Below are 22,716 nucleotides of genomic sequence, written 5' to 3'. Positions count from 1 at the left end.
GATGTATAAGCTTTCCACGATTTCACTTCACCGGAGTGTTTTAATTGCTAAACAGATCTTTTACACACATGAAATGAAAACACAAAACTAAAAGAGCAAACAGAAGACCATCAGTGGGTTCAAGCCCGTCCCTGTTCCCATTCCCAGCCCCGTTCCGGTCCCCCCTGTCCCCGTCCCCTCAGCACGGGTGTGCCCGGCGCCGCCGCTGCGCGTGCGCGCGCCGCCTGGGCACGCGCGATGCGCGGCCGGAGCGCGGGGAGGGCGGAAGTGGCGCAGGAGGCAGCGAGGCGGGATAGGGACCGGGACAGGGACAGGGACAGGAGCAAGGACCGGGACAGGGACTGGGATAAGGGCTGGGACAAACAGGGTTGGCGGCACACGGACACCGGCGGGTTTGCGGGCCCGGCTTTGCTTCCATCCGGCCCGCAGCTGCCCTGCACACCGGCTCTGCTCCGGGAACGCAGTCCCCGCACAGTGCTCCGTGGCTTTGGAAGTTTCTTTCCAGGCACTGAGTAAACACTGTTGATAATTGTGTTGGTGGGCTTGGTTCTGAAGGTCTCTCTGCTTGTAGCTGGCGCATTGACTTTCTGAAGCGATTGCTTCATCTGGTGTGGAGTGTGGGATCTGCAGAGTAGCGCTCTCCTCCCTTTGCAGTGGATTCAGTGCTGCTTTCTAGAGCTGGAGTACTGTTGAGATAATAATGGCTGTGTAAGAATCACTTCCCACAGGTAATGTTTGATTGTAGTCTCTTTTGCACAATGTCAGATAAGTAAATTTTAATCTGAAATAAAGGAGCTTTTGTTTGCTTAAGAAACCTACTTGTATTCTAAGGAAACTAAGTATCACCTTGTTCTCGAGAGTAAGAACAGCCAAGGACATACTTCCCATAAAAAATAAGTGCACTTCAGTAAGAGCAAGCTGAAGCTTTGCAGCTAAGGGAATAGGATGTGTCATGCTACTGACTTGATTTCTCCTTCTCTTTTAGTTAATGACATGATGTTTTCACCTCTTGAGAATTCTCAAGGAACTAATATAAAATCAGAGTTTTGAAAAAATTGTAGACAGACTACACACTTTGTTCGCTGATGGTCTTGGTGATTTCATTAAGACTGCTGTATGACAAAAGCTTTGTCTGGTGATGGCACATTGGGTTTGTGGTAGTTCTGTACTGCCTATTCTGTTCAAGCCACAAATGTTCATTTTTATGACAAAGTGTTGTGTAAAATATAGTCGGAATGTATGGCTGGTCTACACAGGTGTGTGCTTTTGTAATGAAGCATGACTTCATAATCATTTTAACTTTGGACAATTAGCCTGAATATTGCACTGACTAGTATTTGTGTTTACAGGGGCTTCAGGTATCTACCACTGTGACTGACCACATCAATAAGCTGCCGATGCTCTTGGCTATTCCTTCATTCTTCATCAGACTTTGGTGAGATTTCCTTCAGAAGTCCACACAGTCATATGTTTTATTCTCTTCTGTTTCACAAAATGACATTATTCAAGTAATTTTTATGTATGACTGAAATATTTCTTGGTAGTAGAGAAAGGACTAAACTTTCTAGTCAGTAGGCAGAATATCAAGGATAGGCCAGAGCAGCACATAAGAGTTAAGACCATAGCTGTTCTCGGTGTTACATTTCACTTGAGTGGTGCATATTGCATTCTCTCTATGCAGTACATCCTCTATGCAGTATATAGTCTACTTTAAACAGTCTACATCCTTTTATATAATTCTTTGTTAAAGTTGTGGAGCTCTTTGTTTGCTCACTCTCCAAATTTTTGTCACTTTAATTACTGGAAGGCAAAAGGTATTTGTAGTTCACAGTCTTCTCTCTGCTCTGTGTATGTGCTGTGTCTCACTCCTCTTCAAGGAGTGTCACATGCTGCTGTCTGCCTTTCTTGCAGTCTTTGTTGGTTTTTTTGGGGGATGTTTTCAATATCCATTCTTATGTACAGCTCTGTTTACACCATTTGCAGGCTTTTTAGGCTCAAGTTGGAATTATTCCTGTCAGGCTTTTGAGAGCAGCAAAGGTATTTGACAGACTTACTTGCACTGAGTTGCTCTCCAGAAGAGCGGGGAACACCAAGGACAGCACTAACAATATCTTCATGTGGATTTTGAAAGCCAACACTCTCTCAGTTTGTTTTGGAAAATTTACTTTCATAACTGTTAGAACTGGATACTCATATCTTTGCTTCTTAATTGCTGGGAACAAGATTAGCAGTTAGAACACATGACCTTAGTTTTATGTATTTAGGAGTTTAGGAGCTGTAAAAACATTCCACTTGTTTTCTACTGGAATGTTATTTACAATGCTGTGCGTTGTTAAGACATCTTCATGGCAAAATTAAAAAAAAAAACAGAAAAATCTATTTTTAATTGCTCAAGTGGTGTAACAAAGAGAAACAGGATAAAAAATAGTTAGTCTGTTATGTTGTATATCTCCCTGGCTCATTATACTGTTGCTGGGTGAAGATCAATATTGCTGATTAACTTTGAAGTTGGCTCTTTGTAGGTGGAATAGATCAGCTTCTCAGTCTGCTAGAATAAAGTGGGAAGTAGATACTTTGAACTGAAAAGCTGTGTAAATCTTCCAGTTGCTCATTTCACTAGAGACTTGAAATCCTGGTAAGCTAATGACAATGCTGTCGTGGTGTGTGTTTGAAAACATACAGATAAAGGCATTGTTTTTAGCTTCATTTAGTAACATCTTACAGAAGTTCTAACTTCTAATACCTCACTAGTCAAAGCAGGAACAGCATCTGCACCATTGTAACAGGATTTTACTTCTGCTTCAGCTCAAGCAGAAATTGAAACCTGTCTGGTGCTGTGCCTCCCAGCTCTGTGCTGTCACAGGTTGACCCTGGCTGGAAGCCAGACGCCTGCCAAAGCTGCTCTTATCATTCCCCTCAGGAGGACTGGGAGGAAAAAATACAACTAAAAATTTGCAGGTTGAGACAGGGAGATCACTCAAACAAAGAGACTCAAACAAAGTAATTTAACGTACCAGTCATCAAACCAAAGTAGGATAATGACAAATACGAACAAATCTAAAGATCTTTACCCACCTCTCCCATTTTCTGAGCTTAGCTCCACTCCAGTTTCTCTACCTGTTTCTACCCCTGAGCAGTGCAGGGGACAGAGAATAGGGATTGTGGTCAGTTCATAATGCTTCATTTCTGCCTCCTTGCTCCTCATGTCAATTGGAAACTAGGAAAAAACAAAAGCTAGTCACCCTATATGTGCCATTACAGCTGAGACACCCTCAAACCAAAGTATTTTATTGACATGTCATGAGTGACTCTTACTTCTTGCTTATATCTGTTAGACAAGAATAACAGCAGTGGGGAGTTTGCTATAAATGGGGAAGGAGAAAGAAGGGTCGCTCACAGCAAAAGAAATAGTCAGAAGTTACTAGTGAGGGCTGATATCTTTGGGTACTGGAGTAACAATAAGGTGGGGTTTTCATTTTTCTGAAGAATAAGGTACTTTTTAAAAGAATGTATATAATTTTGCTCTCTGCACCTGTGTATCTTGACTTATGTTTGTAACTTATGATTCACTGGTCTTTTAATTTTGCAATGGTTTCCCAGTTCCATTTAATTATAACTGAATATTTTGTAAGAATTCAGTCTGCATAGCACTGCAAAAGCTCTTTTGAACTGTAATTGAAATGTAGTTTAAGCTTTTACTGGTTAGATTACCCAGTTTTTGTGTCCATTCAAAACTGCAGGAAATACTCTCTTTCCTGTTCTTTACTGTCGTATAAAAATTGCTAAAACTGTTGGAAATTAGGGCTGTGGCTATAATACTGCAATCTCGATTTTCAGACAACAGAAATTGTTTTTTGCTTAGTTTATTGAAACTTACTGCAAACAGAGGATTAATAAGGTTGCAGCTTTTTTTAGATACTTGAAATAAAAATTATACCGAAAAGACAAAGATACCCCCAGAAGAAATGAGATGACAATGTAATAAGAAAATACAGCAATAGCTACTTATTGCTAGATCACTTTTTGCTATTTTTTTTATGTGTAACTTCATTGCAATAAACTACTCTTCCTCTCCCCATTCTCAGCATTATAGCACTGTCACTAGTAATTTATGTCATTGACTTTTGTTACAGTGAGGGCAGACCAGAGATGACACAGTCATACATTTCTTACCTTGTTTCAAGTCCCTTCCATGCTTAGCATCTTAGATACCATTCTTATTATCTTTATTATTTTTTCTTTACTTGATTCATTGATGATTTTTTTTTAATCTGTACCTAAGCAGATGTGTTGTTCATTTTAAGTTAAAATGAAAAATGTTTTAATTTCTTGCTGTGAAACTTTCTTATAGGGGGAAAAAACTGAATATGGGCTGTTTGTCCATGACCTTGTGCTGGGGAAGGAGTCATTCAAAGTCTTTGCATGATTTTTATCTGTATTTCTGTACATAAAATATTATACCTGTACATAAAATATTAACACTGTTTACATTACCCTTTGCATTTATATGTATTTCTATTTCTTTGTATGTAAAATAATATTTTATTGCCATTTATGGTGTTTTGGAATGTTTGAAAAATTGAGTAATTTGGATGGTTGTCTATTGCCAAGGAAATCTTACTTTCTTCTTGCTGTGTATGGTACTAAGAGATGAGGCTAGTCCCTCTGAAAATTTAGTTTTACATAATTAAACTCTCTTGTTATGAATCAGGTAAATGTTCCCCTTCTGAGTAAGATGCAACTTCTAGTAACTCTTAATTTGAACAAAATGAGGAGCTTCAGGACTCTTTTCATTATTTTTGTTTAGACAAAGCAGCTATGCCTGTTCAATTGCTGAAGATCATTGAAGGACAATCTGAGACTCCACTACCAAGCCATTTGCAGAAGGAAAATTTAAAACATTTGCAAGAAGGGTGTGATTATACCAACAAATACATTCAGGTAAACTGACCAGTAAAAAAAAACTTTGCCTTGCTTTGAAATAGCTCTTGTTACATTAGTGAGGTGCTTTGGTATTCCCTCTCACTTGGTGACTTTCTGCAGCTGTGTGTCCTTGTGTTCATCTGGTGCATATCTTTAAGCAGTGAAAAATCATGACCTTCTTGAACTTCATTGCATGTTGCTACTACCTTCATTGATTCACAGTCCTGTCCCTTTCTCTTAAGTTATCAGACTAAAATTTTGTAGGAGTTTCTCTTTTCAGAGTTTATAAGCTGTGGACCAATTTAAAAACACATTAATATGCAGAATGTTTTGCTGCAAATGGAGGGATTGGGGGAGGTTAAGTGGTATTTTGTTTAAAAGAAATAGTAATAAGCACCCCAATCCTGTTAAAGATCAGATTTCAGAGTAACTAAAAAGCTTTCTAAATTAGTTCTCCTTTTGTATGAAATTATGCAATATCCAGTTTTATGAAAAGTGTTGTTTGTAGCAACTACCAGCATCAAAACACAATTAGTCTTTTTTATCATTACTAAGTGTGCACTTATATTTGACAGTATATTTGACAATCCCAAATGTATTTCAGATTGGAAGTACAATCCTGCTATACTAATGAAATGTAGAAATAACCTTTTTTATGCCTAAAACAAATATTCTCTGTAAAATGCAGCATCAGTTTTTGAGTGTGGTCTTTTTCTATCCTGTTTAACATTTTTTTTGTCTGTGGCTCTGAGAATCATTTTAGATGCCTCTGATGTTTATGTATCAGGAAATCAGCATTAGCCCAGGTTTTCTTTCAATCTATTAATTAAAAAAGTGGGGGGGTGGGAATTAAGGAAATATGGTTCTATGGAAAACATAAGTTGTCTTGAATCCTTCAAAAAATGGCACAAACATTTTAAAAATATGAGCTGAACTGATCTGTTTTTCTGTATCCGAAAGAAACATTTTTACTGCCACAGCTGTATATTCTCAGCTCCAAATCTAGTGCTTATGTGACCCTGTGATTGAGTCCATTTATGAGAAGGAAACTGGCAGAAGACCATCCATATTGCTGGAGAGAGGATAATTTTCTGCTGCTGTCACTGTGCACTGGATCATTGTGGTGTCAGATTGATGCCAGGAGTGGTGCACTCCGGTGTAGTGAAGGAGCAGAACTGCCCTGTTTGGAAGCAGGCAGCAGTTGAGTGGTGTAGGAGGTGATTTGATTGAGAATGATTCAGCCTCCCTCAGGTCCTGTAAAGGAACTAATGGAAATGTCAATAGCCACTGCTGCTAGCAAACAGGGTTTATTCCTCAGGGGGTAGTTTCCTGCCCCTGTTCACCTGCACAATACATAGACCTTCCTGCTTTGAAGAACTGTGTCTGCAAGCAGCCCTGACATGGAAGAACAGGGATTCTTGTTCGGAAGAAAGTGGTGAAGGAAACAAAAATGCATTATAAATTAGAAAATGTTTCTGCCAAAATATATGTTTCCATTTGGAGAGCAGGGCAATTACTACCAGACTATGATTTAAAGCATATATGCAGTGCTGTAGCTGATTCTGAAAGGGAAAGTGTGTAGAATGTCTTTCTCAGATTTCTGCCTTATGTTAAGAGAACTTCATGCTGCTGCTGACATGGATTAGTAGGTGGCTAAAACAGCTTGGCATAAACAGCACAACTGGAGAGCTGATAAAGCTGGTGCTAATGCACCATTAAATGTGAAGGAAAATCCAGTTCTGCAGGCTGAGCTTGAAGTGAACCTTAGAATGCACTGATGTTAGGTTATCTTAGTGGTGGCACACTGTCACTCCAGACCTGCCAAAATAGGGATCAGGTCCTGCTTTGACAAGGAGGGAAGGGCAGAAGAGGATTTTTATGAACTGTGTTCTGGTAAAAGCCACAAAACACATTTAGGATGCTTCTGTCTGACTTGTGTGCCTTAGTCCTTTAATCCTTCTGCTTTTCTATCTTCCTGATACCTCTTTGTAAACTGCAAGTTTCAAATTTGTGGAAAAATGGCACAAGCAATGTTTGTACCTCCTCAGTGTGTTAACTAAACATGATGCCTTCTCCCGTTAGCTCATAATTCTCTGTGTTTTGCTGTGGCAAATCTGAACCAAACCTTAAAATCAGCTGCCAAATCAGCTGTAGAACCAAACTGAGGGAGCGAGGCGTTATAAGGAAGGAGACACATGCAGCAGAAGAATTGTACGGGGTGGGTTTGAGAGTCTGTCTAGTGGCTTATGGAATGTCAAAGGTTTTGGAAAAACCCTTTTGGAAAAAGTATGCCTCTGAGCTCAATAAGCAGTGCAGAATTTGTGAGAGAAGAGCCAATTTGGGCAAGTTTTACTAAGGTGGGTTTTTTGGAAGTTTGGAGCTCAAGAGTTTCAGGCATGGGGAGAAGGAAGTGGGGCAGTATGAGGAAATGGGTCATAGCTGGGGAACAGAACTGTACTAACACCTACTAAAGTGCAGGTGTTAGGGATACAAAGGGAAGTGGAGGGGCCAAAACATTATAGCAAAGAATGTGGTCCCAGAATTTGAAAACTCTTTGGAAGATACTGGGATGTAAAAGGAAAAATAAAAAATAAAGATGGTTAAAAAGCAGCCACTATCACATTAATAAGTTTCACTTTTAAATAGTGTGCTGATGCAATGGAAATTTTTTACTAAGAAAAAGGTATGTGTGTAAATGTTGAGTGTTCCTGAGATGACTGTTTCATTGCAAAGACATTATTACAAGAAAAATTCTGTAGTCTTTTATTTACCTGTGAATATAATTCAAGACAATCTCAGCAAGAGCAATTATGTACATGTGTGTGTGTGTACATATGCATGTGTGTATATATATAGTGACATTTTAAACAAAGCTGTAATTTTGAAAACAAGTGAGAAACCTTTCTGGTTTTAACAGGTAGGTTCCTGCTTTTCTCAGAGAAGACTAATGAGTTTTGTTAAGGAGATGAAATTATCAAATTATTTTGGAAGTCAACATTTGTAAATAATGTTGAGGTTTTGTGGAATGATGTTATTTCTTTATAAAACAGATAGTAAAATCTTGTTGAATTTGATTTGGATTACTCCTCAGGTAGCCCCTTGTAGGACAAATTTTACTCTGGAAGGCCTCTGGAGTAACAATTCCCTGCTGCATATTTTACCTTGATTTGGTTTAAGAAGCATTTGCTAGCATTTAAGTTAAGTTTCCCACTGAATATGTGTACTTAAAATCACTGTGATTTACCTGACTGTCCTTTAAATGTTGCATTTATAGACATATTATCATACTTTCTTTTAACAAAAAACCTTTTTAGTCTATTTTTGTGCTGTTTGTGTCATTTTTAAAGCATTTTGCAGAGTCTGTTTTCAATAATTTTATTTTTCTTTATTGAACTTCCTTTTTTTTTTTTTTGGTTTTATCATTGAGAAGGTTACAGTGCTTTATCTGCAATTCTGTGAAAGAATACACTTGACTGACATTTTTGGTACTGTTGATGATGCCCTCTTTCTAACTAGATGTGTAGCTCCCAAAGAGGTGTTAATATCACTGAAGTTGCTGATTTTTGCTTCATTCTAAGTCCAACATTACAATAAAAAAGAGTGTTTTGAATTAATTGTTAAATCATAGGATCTTTTAGAGCATTTGTATGATTGCCAAAGAATAAGGACATGACAGTTTCAAAACTTTCTAATGCTCTTCACACAGCTGTATTTTTTCCACAGAAGGTTTTTTATCTTCATATGTGTCTATTATATCTTGACTTAGATTTTGTTCTGATATTTATGTTGTAATCCTTTGCCAATATTTTTGGAGAAATTACTGTATCTCTTAAGATTTTGATCACTAACTCTTTAGATTCCTTTCAGCTTTTGTGCTAAAACTCTAGTCTTTTTGCTGTTTTTGTAACTAATAAAAGTTACATGTATAGTTCCACAGCTACTGTTTTATTGTTTAAGTTTATCATCTAGTCAGTGGCATCTAAATAGTATTGACATGTAATACTTGCTTTGTTGTATTTCTAGAATGTTGTTTTTGATCAGTGTTTATAGCAGTTGGTTTTTTGTTTTTTGTTAAGAATGTTAATGGCAATTTATGCTTGTTCCATAAATTCTGCCTTTTTTATCTCACAGATGTTTCAGCTGTTATCAGTATGGCAGTAACTTAGCGGCATACAATCTTAGTTCACAACATCTTATTTTTTTTTTTTTGCTTTGTAGGGAATAGTTACTCTTTCCTACCCATTAACAAAACTCGGAGATGGAACAGACTTTTTCAAGATTGTTGTTCAAGGTACTACATTTAAGTACACATTTTAAATTTATGGTACTACATCAGTAGTTCCTGCTTTTGTGTTCAGTAAAATGTTAGATTTAAAATAATCTCTAAAACTGTTCGTTTTCTTAAGAAGAAAGTTTATCTTAAACTTATGCCAGGTATGTTAATAGAACCAATGCAGTCTTTATATATCTTTATATATCTATATATATCTTTATATATCTATATATCTATATATCTTTATATTCTCTACAAGAAGTAGACTTCTTGTTGCATAACTTTTTAAAAGACTGTCCTGGGAATGTATTAGCTATATGTATAGCTTTAATGGTGTATTTTCAAACTGCTTATCATAAAAAGGACCAAGAAAATTGCACACATAATAGTTACTACATAATATAAATAGCATATACTTTGTAAGGACACCTTCAATATAGGCCAGTATTTTGAACAGCAGCAAAATATTTGTGTTTCATTCCATTTTAATTTAAGCATTTAAGAAAAGGAAATTTCACCTGACTACTCAAGTATTTAAATACCAATAATTAGATTAGCACTTTGAAAGGCCTGAATTGTTCATCATGATATGAAATGATATAAAAAATTAATATGTTCCTTTTAAGTCTTGAGTTTATCATCCCCTCCAGTCAGGAAGGTGGAGGAGGTCATTTGTCAGGGGTCTGTTGGATTCATTTCCTTTCATTTCATTGTCAGCTTATTCCTTACAGTGGCTGGGAATCATCATGTGCTCCCTCTGAGCCTCCTGACTCCTGAGCAGCCAGCCTGGGGTGTGCAGCCCCTGCCTGGTGCTGCTGCCTGTGCCTGGTGTTGGCAGAGGTGAATGGAATTGTTGGGGCCTCAGTCGGTCTCCCTGCTGCCTCCAGGTTTCTCAAACGGATGCTTAACCTCCCTGAGTCTTGCTGATTTCAGTGACTGTTCAGGAGAGGAGAGTTCATGCACATTCTCCATAGAAACATAAGTTTGCACATCTAAATCATTGAAACAGTAAAAAGTAGAAAACTCTAAAAAAAATAACATTATTTCTGCTTCAGTCTTCCTGGAAGGCTATTAATTAATATTTCTATGACCTAGAATATCTTCAGTTTATAACAGATTCTACAGTAGCGTCTATTGTTAATCTAACACTATACATTGAATTATCCAAGTGGAAATCTTTTTCATTTCTGTTTAATTGTACACTGGTGTACAATAGACTCATTTTAATCCTCTTATGAAGAATATACTGAGCAATATACCTGCAGTTAGCACATTTCCTGTTTGTACATTAATTGAAGAATTTTAGACTGTAGATCAAGTTGTTTTGTAAACCTCTTTCCACTGCTGTTATGTTTTGGAGAAGGTATAGTGATTGGAATCACTTTTGCTTTTTTTCCCTCCAGATTCGGATAACTTGTGTTCCCAGATCAGCAGCATCAATGTTTTCATTTATGGAAAAATGGCAGAGGATTGTGCAAAACTTATACGCCATGGGGTAAAAAAACACCAAAACATATATAGATATAAATTCCTGGTTCAGGAATTGTTTTTCACAGATGTATGTGAACTTCTTGTCTTGTCTTGGTCTAGCTGTCCCTAAAATTAGAAATAGTCTGTTCAGTCCCTTCAAATCTATGATACTTGCTTATGGAAATTCTTTCTCACGCTAATATTGAAAAAAAGAAATTATTTTTATCAGTGCTGTTTACCTCGCAAGCAAAGGATCATGAATATGGATAATAGAGAAGACACCGTTTTATATCCATATTTTGAATGTTTTTCCATTTGATAAGATATATTTTATAATTAAATTAATTTAAAAGGCAATTACACTAAAATATTTAAAAAAATAAATTCAAAACTGTGCATACAGGGTTTTTTTAAATTGACTTGGTGCTGGTGTCTTGCTTTGTCAGAGATAATAGTTTAGTTTGATTAGCTCCAGGTAAAAGACTTAGACAAGTCAGCCTGTGAGTTTGTTTACCACTAAAGAAGGAAAAGAAGATAAAAACAATTACCTCAATCTTTTTATAAGACTGCCTATCAGTTTACTGACATTTCAGTATTAGACAAATGTGAAATTAAAATTGGAATGTGAAATATTACAAGCTCATGTTAGTGCTTTTTCATTTGTGGTATGAATTCACACTAAATCATAGAATTGTTTGGGCTGGAAGGCATTTTTAAAGATCAGCCAGTTAAAACCCTCCTGTCGTAGGGAGGGAGATATGGGCAGGGACATATTTCACCTCATTAGATTGCTCCAAAGCCCCATCCCAGCTTACTTTGAACACCTCCAGTGATGGGGCATCCACAACTTCTCTGGGCAAATCAGTCTTTATACAGATTTCTCAATTCCATGTAATTTTCAATTTTGATGGGGAAGCCAGGGTGTAAAGTTCCTGAACTAATTTGCTAAATGTGTAAGTTGCAGAATCTTTTTAAATTCAATGAACAAATTAATTTTGTCCTGATAAAAATACAGATGTTGAATGGGGCACTGAGCACCAATTATAAGATAAAAAGATCATTACTAAACAGCTGAATAAGAAGCTACAACCCACAGGCAAGGTGTGCTAGAACTTCAGTTTGTTCTTCCCCAGTGAACTGAACCATCATGGTGCTTCCCTCATGTCTCAAATTAGATTTTAATTTTGGAAGAATATGAATATAAAGAAACTATGAACTCTGAAGCTAGCAGAGTCTGGAAAAAAACTCCAGTTTTTAGCCATTAAAGAATTGCTTCAGTAAGGTGCACGAGGTAGTGTTTATTTGCTGCATACCATTTCAGATTTTAGTATTTTTTAATTTCCATATCATATCTTCCTAAAGTTTAATGCTGTGAGAACTTTAGCTAAAGTAGCCAAGGGGAGCAGCTGGCGATTTCTAAAAAATGTGAGTGACCATGTTGTCTCCTGACAGTCTTCTTGATCTGTAACAGAATAACCATCAGGAAAAATACTGTATTTCCTGTATTTCACACTTTGAGGGAAATAGAATTTCTTTTTGCCATTTGAAAATGTTGTTTGAATCTCATAATTTATTTATGCAATATACTTCTGTTGACATCAAAATCCACCAATTTAAGTAAATAGCTTTGATTCCCAAGGCAATTACAAGATCTTCTTAGCTAAATATTAAATGGAAACTAATCTATTTTGAAAACTAATATAGCATTAAATTTCAAAGCAGCATACAAATATTAGGATTTTTTTTTTTCATGTTTAGAAACTGCAAGTCACAACCTGTCAAAGTTGACAGTGAATTTGTAAAAAAATCTGAGAAGGTGTCTGTTCTTTCTGCCTGTAGAACTAGATTTTGAGGTTAGTGCTGTCTTTTTCTCATGGAAATTGCACAGTCCTTTCACAGTGTGAGAGGAGGTTTGTTTTTGTTTTTTTTTAATGTGGTGCTAGATATGGCATATATATTACATGACAGTAATCACTAATTACCTAATACTACTCAAGAAAATTTTACTTCTTATCAGCTTGTTAAAAGGCTGAGTCTCTGTAATTCTGAAATTCATTCTGACACAGCAAGAGCAAGACAAGAGCTACCTGTACAGATCTCCAGTCCTGTCTCAGCAGCCATATCCCAGAATCTTGTGCAGTCTACATTCTAATAAAATGCTGAAGTGGAAATAATGTATAAGACATAGCTTTTTACATAAAAGGTGATTTTACTGTTGAAGGGACATTCTGAGTAGCACCACCAAACAGTGAAAGGAAGGACACATACTAACACCTGATTTTGGCAAAAGTAATGGAGTTTGCTGAAGTTTATATTTGTATATTTCTGTATTTGGAAAGAATGAGACAACTTTCATATGTGTTAGTAGGACAGCGTGTTAGAAGTGCAGAGAATACTGAGTGTTCTAATTGTTTTGACATGTTTTAATTTAGCTTTGAGTATGGCTTACTTCTAGGTTTATATATTGCTTTTTTAGTCAAAGTGTGCATTGTGACACTACCTGAAAATCATCTAAGTAGTTTCATTGTGAATTAAACTGTCTGATTAAATTTATGTTTTCTGCAGAAATTTTTTCCCCAATGTTTTAATAACTACATATATCACTGTCACTTAATCTAGAAGCCTTTCTTTTTCTTGCACAAAACATTAAGGTTTTGGATCTTAAATCATTTAGCATAGCATTGTCAGATTGCTGAAATAGCAAAAAAAGTGCTGTCATAGTGCAATATTTGCTCAAACTGTCAACTTCAATCAGAAAACGCTTTTATTTGTTGTAATCAAATAAATACATGAAGAAAAGTTATTCAGTAAAAGTTTATGGAAGTGCTTTTGGTAGAATCTTGGATAGAAAGAGTTCCAAGTCTAACATGTTTATTGGAATGGAGCACACTGGCACAGCCCTGCTAAGCAGTTCTGATAGCAAGGGAGCTGACTATAAAGGAGCTTTACATTGTATCAGATAGGTTTTTAAATCACCTCTGGTTACCTAAAGATATTTAATGTATTCTCTATCTTCTCCTCCTTTTTAATTATTACTTTTTTTTTTCTTTTTGATTTGGTGAGGTTGCTGCTAAAAACATGAGCTGCTGCTGGGACTTGAATCATGTACCCTTTAAATCCTCTTTTTCTTGTTCTTTTTGTGGTGTCTGAGGAACTTTGTACCAAAGTGAAAATAGAGTTATAATTTCTTTCTGTGCCAGAATCTCAGGAGTGATGCCAGAGATGTTTTTAAGGTCTCTTTTGCTACCAGAAACGTACCTGTTGATTGACCTACCTATTTAACCCTTAAGGAAGCTGCTGGTCCAGCCAAAACAGAGTCTATAGGAGAGTCTCTTAAATGTACAGCTGTAATTCATTGGGAAAGAAGCTCTGAGAAATAATATTTTATCACTGCTGGTCTGACATGTGATTTCTTTTTACTTTAGTTAAGCTAAACAGAAAGCAGTCAGTCCTTATTGTATTTAAAGAAGAATGATACTTTTGCTTTATTCAGTGTGAACCTTCCTCCCTAGGCTGTGTCAAAAATAGCACTCTGTTACAGTAGCGTCATGAGTGTGAAAATTTCAGCAGAATTAAAATGAAAAGCTTCCTGGCATTTGTTGTAAATATAAATTCCATGAGGAGAAAAACTAAATTGGGAAACCCAAAGACAGATTTTAAAATTTGTTCAGGATTTTTGTTTCTTCAATGTCTTGAGACTTTAGGGTGAAATTTCACATGATATAGTCTTAAAATAGAGCATGTGTTAGAATCTCTATAATTTTCTGTTATTGCTCTGTCCCCATAGGAAACCTTCATAGCTGCAGGATTCAAGGTGATAAAATTGCCTACAGACAGAGAGGATGATAGACATGATTGTCACCTGGAAGTGTCTGAAGAAGCTGGATCAGCCATTTATGTACGTGGTTGCCCAACTTTTTTTTTTCTTTTTTTTCAATTTCCAAAATGCATTTATTTTGCTTTTTAATAGGAAAAAACCCAATAAAATCTATGTGAAACTTAAATGGTACAGATTATTTACCATGTTCATCAGGAAACAAGACATGTTTCCTCTGTGTGTGTGTGTGCACATGTAATTTTATAATAGCCCTAACCAAATTATTTTCCAGGTAAATTTCTACTTGTTGAGTGGAAGAATTTGACTATGGTTGACTTTAGATAGATTCCTAGGGCTGTTTAAACTACTGTTGTGCATAACACATTTTAATAATGCTGACAAGGTAGAGGGTGCAAGAGTGATTTCAGGTCTAAAATTTTTAGTTTTCTCTGGTCCGTTAGTTTGTGCTGTTTTAACTCACAACATTAGTTGTTGCCTTTCAAATATATGGACTGCTATAATCTAAATTTTATACAGAGAATTGTACCCTTTTGTCCTGAGTAAAATATTTGTTCTTTTGTACTATTACATCAATTCTGTTTAGTTTTATCTGTACAGTTATTGTCTAATTAAATCCTAAATTTAAGAAAAATTTTTTTTTTTAAATTTCAGAAAGGCACTTCTGTTCTGGAATTGACCTCTATAGGTAACTAAAACTTGCCACACAGCTCAGTGAGAAACAAGATTGTTTAAAATGCTAGTGCAGACTGTTTCATGACATTCATTACCTGTTGATGATGATGATATATAGGTAGAAAGAATATTTTTCATTGAAGATCATGGATAGCAAAACTGCCCTGAGTCTGAATAGGTGCTTGTAAGCTAAAAGTGTCTATATTTTAGAAACTACTCCAGGCCTTCAACTGAGTATTGGTAAGACCTTATTACATACAGTCTAATCCCAAAGACATTGTGCAGCTCCCTGAATGCCTGGGTTGTGCTGAAATGTTTATCTCATCACTGACCACAGAATGGAGCTTGTGGCACTTGGTTTGGTGACACACATATTGGATGCTTAACGTTGATACAAATGAGCAGACTTTGTGTGGGCTTCACTTCCCCAGTCATAACTTTTCACTTGGCTGTTTAAAAGTAAAATCAGCTTCAGGAGTGCAGCTGAGGTGGGGAGCAGAAGCAGATCCCTGGCAGGAGTGGGCGGTGCTGAGGCAGGACACAGCTGTGACAGGGGCTCTGTGACCAGCAGCCAGGCTGGGCTGTGGCATTGGGGTGGTGGCTGAGCCCTGTGTTCCTCACAGAGAGTGGGGAGTGTTCACTTTTCATCAAATCTCCACGATTAGTTCTTTAAAAGACCTTACATTGAAGGTAAGTCTGGCTTATAAATAAGGCTCAAAAAGCTTAGGAACTATCTTTAAATAAAATTTATCCCATTCTGGTGAGCTTTTTCCCCCAGAGGAAAGTAACAAGTCACTGAGAATAGATATGCTCCAAGCATTGACATGTACATACATCTTTATGTGCAAAACCTTAAACCCATTTAAGGTCTATGTTAAGCAAGTGTAGTTTTAAATTTGTGGCCTCCAGCTTTCAAATGCTACTCTGTTGATGTGACCTAACATATTCAACTGGGTGACTTTAGAAAATGTGTGTATTTTTTTGAATTAATGAATACATGGTATTTACTGCACTCATACGTAACTTTTGTATGAGTGTGAGTGCAGTAAATACTGCTTTCTTTTCTTCTGTAGCTAAAATTTTACTAGATTCAGATATGGTTCAGACATGGCAAAAATGTCCGTAGGGCTGGGTTGTATTTCTATATAGTCTTGTATTTGCTTTAAAGTTATCAAATGTTGTTATATTTTCAGTACCTTCAATTTTGTAGTCAGGAAGTTTGTTATTTTTTCTCCACAGATCTACACTAAACCAGAAACAAGTGCTGCTTCAGAAACTGCATCTGTGGTGAGTTTGTATTTGGGATATTTTTAAATCACATGAAATTAGCTACATGTTAATAAGAAGGCGTGGAATTCATTTTTGTTCCAGTTTAATTTATTTCCATATGCTTATCCCAGCAGTCATTTAGCTTTTACTTTTACGAATAGTATACCTGGAACACAAAATAAAATGTGAAAGAAGTAGTACATTTTCTATCCTTGTAGTACAGTTCCCATCTCAATCTCCAAATGGATTTCGTGTTGGTTTAGGAAATTTGAATTAGAGAGGTAATTGTTGGTCTAAGCAAGATTGTATGCTTGTGTTGTAAAAAGAAAAAATGAAATACAAAACTTCCTTTGATTTAAAATCAGACTTCCAATACTGGTTTTAACATTTATTTTGATTTCTGTTTGGAACAAGCCCTTATGTGTCTGACTTAAATTCTATAAGAAATAGTATTTTAAAAGCAGAGGAACCAGTTTATGAAATTTTAGTGTTCTTTATCATGATGTTAAAGATTCAGTACCAGTGGTGCTAGAGTTTGTTTTCAATTTTTATTTACAGTTTCATTTTTTCAGTATAGTACTTGAAAACCTAAGTTTTCAATCAGTTTGAGAGAACTCTTATTCTTTAAAAGAGTCTAATCAGCAACCTTAAGATGAGAGGAGAGTAGTCCTTAAACTGTAGAAATTAGCCCTTAATTTCTTTAATCCTCCAGCAGCTGTGGAATTTTAATCAGGAGATGTGCACAGTGGCTGTGAGAGGTAACCCCTGCCCCCCACCACCATCCCAAGACAAGGATTCTCTGCAGTGACACTGCCAAGCAGAAATACAAAGCTATTTATATATGTGCTTTAAAAAGTCCTCTGGATGGACATGTAAAAATGAAGCAGTAAAAAATTGTCTTTCATTATTCTTTATTGTAATGACTTTTACTCACCTGGTTCATGTGTTGAAACTTACTTCAATTAACTGATTGGCTTATTGTAAGAGAGGTGCAATCACGGAAAGAAATTAAAAGTTGTTTCTGAGTTTCAAGTGAATAAGATACAAAGAAATAGATAATCTCTATTTCTTTTTTTAAGATTAAAGAAATATGTCTGAGGATTAATGATGTTAAAAGACAAAATTCTGTGTGAATGTTTGACTGATTTTTTCTTCTGTTCCCTTATTGTATCATGCCTTTTCAGTCTGTTGCTCCAAAATATGTGTATACTCCCCTGAATCATCTTAAAGATGGAACTGTAGTGAACTTGTATGGCGTTGTGAAATTCTTCAAGCCTCCATATATTAGCAAAGGAACTGGTATGTACAATATTCAAGAGATTTGAAATGTCCTCCAGCCAGAACTGTTCTTACTATGTTTGTTCAAAATCAACCAGAAAAACAAATTCACATGATCCTTTGACCATAGCTTTGACCAGCTAATACCAAGAAAACAAAAAAACAAATAGATAAGAGATATCAGCCAGTTCAGGCAGACTGGTGGAGATAGCAAATGAAGAAAATTCTTAAAGGGGATTTATTATTTGTCCAGCTACTTTAACAAGACTTCAGGGAATTGAGGACTTGGAACATCTTTATTAGACAAGCACTGATTGCTGGAAATCATTAGGGCAGCCATTCTTTCCAGATATGTACAAATGTGAAGTTAATTGCACCAACTTACAAAGCAGCATGTCTCTGAAGCAGCTAGGAGAGATTTTTTTCAGCTGAGTTATTTGTCAAGTTAATCACTTCCATATCATTATTAGAAATTTAATAGGGAAAATGAATATTTGTTTAGCAACTAGTCCTTTCCAAAATGTCATAAATAACTTCCTGATATGTCTTCCCTGTATATTTTCAGTTGACATTATTAAAATAAACCCAACAGTATCACTGGAGAACAGGGGCATAATCTGATATTTCTTATTTATGAAGATAGTTGTAAATTCACTTACTACTCTATAATGAAAATCTCTAATGCAGTTCTAATTAGTCTGGGGTTTTGAGTAAAAATATTCACTAACGCGTCAAATATTTCAATGTTGGTTTTTAATTTTTTGCACAATCCAGAGTGATGTTTGCTTGACAGGGTACAAAATGGTCGATGATTGTTCTGCATTGTCAGAACATGAAGCATGAAGTGGCTCTTGTCAGAAAAGTCTGTAGTTGCTTTAGATCTGAGCCAGTCCTGCACCAATACATTCTCTGTTTGACACTGTAATAACAGAATCATGTAGCTTCAAGCTGATGCCCCCTGGAAGCATGGAAAGTGGGGCCACTCTGCTTTATCCACATGGGTCTTTATTCACTAAATATGCCCTGAGGTATATGATGCTGCTCCTTCTTACACACATGAGGGCCTAGGGCTGAGATTTTCCACTGTGTTCCCACTGAAGGTGGATACCACTGGACAGTACCTAATTTAGTCTTGTTGATTTATGTAATCTATAATTAAAAGTTCATCATTTTCATTGCCATTATTGGATTAAGTGAGTGTTAAAACACTGATGAATTAAATGAGTTTTCAGTATGTTCATAAATCATTTATTACACAGAAAGTTGTTTTAGCTAAGCCAGCTTTTTGCTCAGGGCATATAGTTTGACACCTCAGTATATAAGAACTTCATGAGTTTTTAAAATTGTCCAAGAAAGTGCTTTGGGTCTTGCTTCATATAAGAGAAAAATGGGATTTTGTCTGATAGAAGATCTGCTGGAAGTGTTCAGAACTATATTCTAACTTTCCTTCCCCAATAGTTTAAGATATTTTAAATTTTTAACAAAGATAATATTCTCTTCTATCCCTCTCTTAATCTTAAGGATATCTCATGTACTTAACCTTGAGATTTAAAAGAGAAGTAAATAGAAGAAAAAAGACCTCTGTAGTGTCCAATTACAGAGATTATATGCTTGACCATGAAAATTTTAGGACAAAGTGACACCTACTGCTTCCCCAACCCTTCTTTTTTGTGTAGATACTGGTCAGTATTTTCCATAAAGCAGGGAAGAATGAAGAAGAATCCTTGCTGCTGGTTAACAATGTCATAGAATTAATGTCCTATTTTTCTGGGGAAACCTTCATCTAGCATTCTATCATAGATACATGCAGTGTATTTTTATGTCACATGTTCAGTTAAAATCTCATTTTATCCTACTTAGACATTTATTTAGATTGTAACTATTTTATTATTAAGAAATATTTCTTAGAATCAAAATTAATACAGGATGACAGTTTTGGAAAAGACACTTCTAAGAAGCTTGACCACTTCCAGGTCAACAGTTCTGCATGCCCAAAATGCAGATTGAGAATCAAATCAGATTATTAAAGAATTTTTGAAGCATGGAGTTTTATTTTTGTTTTCAATTGTTTTTTGATCTTGAGCCAAGTTCATCAAACAACCAAGAGTTTGTTTAAAATTATGTAGCTGAAAAATGAGCTCTAATTTCAATGATACCATTTGGTCGACTTGAATTGCAACAGTCAATTTTTAGCAAGTAATAGCAAACCGACTTTACAGTGCAAAGCAAACCCATCACAGAATGTTGTGGTGTCCTTTTGTGAGGAAGCAGACTCAGTTATATCTGCAGTAGTTTTTCCTTCAAAGTATTGTGTTCCATTTTGGGGTTCTTTTATGAATCAAAATGTTGAGGATTTATATAAGTTTTGCAGAACAGAATAAAAACTGTTGCAGAGGTAAGGACAGCAATTTCATTTCTAGACCCCTAGGGATTAGAATACTGTTTTCCCTTCTGTTCACTGTTGTTTATATGCATTTCTTTTTAAAATAATCACTCTTTATTATCTTAAAATATAGAAGAGAAATAAAAGATTAAAAAAATATCTGAAGGAATTAATAATAATAATAAATAGTTAATAGAAATCTAAAGACAATTACTTTGATCTAGAGATTTCAAATGATGGCATTGAAACATCTGTTTAGCCCGATGCTTCTGGGAGTTACCAAATTGTATCTCTAAAGTGTATCACTATTATGTTAGAAGTAACAAGCTCTAGTAAAACAGTTTGATTCTTCAGAGATTTTGTTTTAGGCTTCTGCAGCATATGTTTTTATGTGCATATATATACACACATAGGACTGTGTGCACATGTATATTATTTTTTCCTGTCTTGTTGAAATATAAATGGTAAGTTAGCTGGGTCAGCTGTTGGGTGCTAGTGCAGACACTTGTGTATTGAATGGCCTCAGTAATTCTTGAAAACAGTATTAAATGTTTCATTTAGTTTTGAAGAGAGAATAATTTGCTACAATAATCTGTCTTTTTTGTGTGTATTGAAATACAAGAAACAGAAGGCAATCTTTAATTAGAGTCCCTGACTGCTAACAACATTGCCCAAAACCTTTTTTATCTCTTGGAAGGGAGAAGTTATTGGTTCAGGGTAGTGGGTTTTCCACTAAATGTTATTGAAGAATAAATATGTGATTGCCCAGAGGGGGTTGTGTAATTAGAGAGATGCTTTCCATCTTAACAATTTATACAAGCATATTTGTCAGGAACTGCTGAAGTCCTCAGTAGAACTACAATAAATTTTTAATCAGTAAATACTAAGCAACTTGTTGGTTCTACAATATCAATAACTACTAATCTGGAAAGCTTTTTTAGCAATTTTCGTTTTCTTAGGATGACTGAGAAATGAGTTTGTATGTGAAGCTGTGGGGTGTGGGGTTTTTGTGGTTTTTTTTATCTATCTGAACACATTGTGGAGAAACGCTGGCTTTCTGCTCATGCATAGCCAGCATAACAGAGATTTCTGTAAAAAGAGTGGAAATGTTGTGGCATTATGAAGGAGAAGTTGTAACCTGAAGAAGGAACATAGACTATCATAGTGGATTTTAGATTTTCAGTAACTTTTACAGAGCTGCAAGAGATTCCTATTTCAAACTAAAGGACCTAGATAGCTTGACATTCAGCATTCTCCATGCAGGGAGTGCAACCTTCTACTGATTACCAGATAGTTGTGGAATTTTTTATGAAATGAAATAAAGAACTTGTTATCAAGTTGTAGCAGTTGTATTTTTAAAGAACAATAAGGATTTAGCTGAAAGAGTATAAGAAGTGTATAAGATGCATGCAGACCATCACTCTGTATTTTCATTTAAATTAAACATGAGTTATGTCTCCTTGTTTTTGTAACACAAATTCTGGGGGGTTACCAGCATAGGTAGCTGTCCATGGCAGGTGCTTCCTCACATGATGTTAAGCTTAAATGAGAATACCTCATAATAATAATTAAATATATTAAAAAAGGTAGGTTAACTTTGAAGTTCTGTGTAGCACTATGAAGCACTGAAATTCAGTGCTTTTACTGCGACAATCTATTATGAAAGTAGAAAGCTTTCTTCTGTAGCATATAAATTTGCTGAACTGTGCATCCTTTGTGTCATATTTTTAAGACAGGTTATTGCAAGTAAAATCTACCAGTGGTAAAAATTCTCTTTTAAAGAAAATCAGTGGATTTTTTTAATCAATTGAGTTAATTTCTCTAGTAAGGAAAAATTTACTCCAATATGTAAACTTCCATTATTTATTTATTTATTTATTTATTAGCTTGGTAATGAAGGAATTTTGCTTTTTTGGGTAGTATATTGAAAAAAATCACAAGTGTGAACAGGGACGTTATATTGTTTTGTTTGTTTAACTCCAGGACATTATGTAAATTCAGCAGTTTTGTGTAGAGTTTGACTCACTGTTTTTTCAGAAAAGTGAATTCATTCAATGATCTATAATGCTACTGTGGAAAACAGGAAACAATTTCCACATTTCAACTAGAAAAGATAAGTGGCTTTTTATTTTTAACCTTCATAAAGGACTTTGGTGAATGAGGATTTCATTTTAAAGATGAGTATTTATACTTTGTTCTCAGAGACCTCTATTGTACTTAGGTTTGTAGAAGGGATGTTTTGAGGTGATAGTAAGGCTTAGAAGACTGAAGTTACAGAAGACTTCATGGAAGACTGAACCTCTGTTATGTAGAAAGTGTTCCCTGGCTATGAAAAGCAAGTGTACTGTTTTATACTGCTTTGACTAGGATGATTATCTGTCTTATATGATTATGCTAATTATACAGAAAATTGAGGTAGTGTGTTAACTTCTGCCATTAAACAAGCAGCTGCACATGTATGAAGCTGACTAGGTTGCATAATCACAGCATCAAAGAGTAACCACAATTTTAATGTGGAACGTTTTTGCTACTTCCTCTTGATTGTGATGTTGGGTTATATCAGTGCACTGTAGCATGTTATTCTGCATCCCCAAAGGATTGTAAATCTAT

At 35.6% G+C, this 22,716-nt stretch overlaps 1 protein-coding gene across 2 annotated transcripts in view; it reads left to right on the top strand.

Annotated features, from left to right (window-relative positions):
- The first annotated feature begins 267 nt into the window (after positions 1 to 267).
- POT1 (protection of telomeres 1) overlaps positions 268 to 22,716 on the top strand; it is a 63,828-nt gene continuing 41,379 nt past the window's right edge. For both annotated transcript variants that reach the window (XM_063155391.1, XM_063155390.1), the window contains exons 1-8: positions 268 to 728; positions 1,350 to 1,435; positions 4,808 to 4,941; positions 9,142 to 9,214; positions 10,600 to 10,691; positions 14,454 to 14,564; positions 16,416 to 16,463; positions 17,630 to 17,744. In XM_063155391.1, the coding sequence (XP_063011461.1) occupies positions 4,819 to 4,941; positions 9,142 to 9,214; positions 10,600 to 10,691; positions 14,454 to 14,564; positions 16,416 to 16,463; positions 17,630 to 17,744 (562 nt within the window). In that variant the 5' untranslated portion in view covers positions 268 to 728; positions 1,350 to 1,435; positions 4,808 to 4,818. The remainder of the gene's footprint in view (positions 729 to 1,349; positions 1,436 to 4,807; positions 4,942 to 9,141; positions 9,215 to 10,599; positions 10,692 to 14,453; positions 14,565 to 16,415; positions 16,464 to 17,629; positions 17,745 to 22,716) is intronic.

Source organism: Melospiza melodia, chromosome 4 (assembly GCF_035770615.1).
Source record: "Melospiza melodia melodia isolate bMelMel2 chromosome 4, bMelMel2.pri, whole genome shotgun sequence".
NCBI lineage: Eukaryota > Metazoa > Chordata > Aves > Passeriformes > Passerellidae > Melospiza > Melospiza melodia.
Note: the sequence above shows the minus strand (reverse complement) of the source record. Positions and strands in the feature narration are given on the sequence as shown.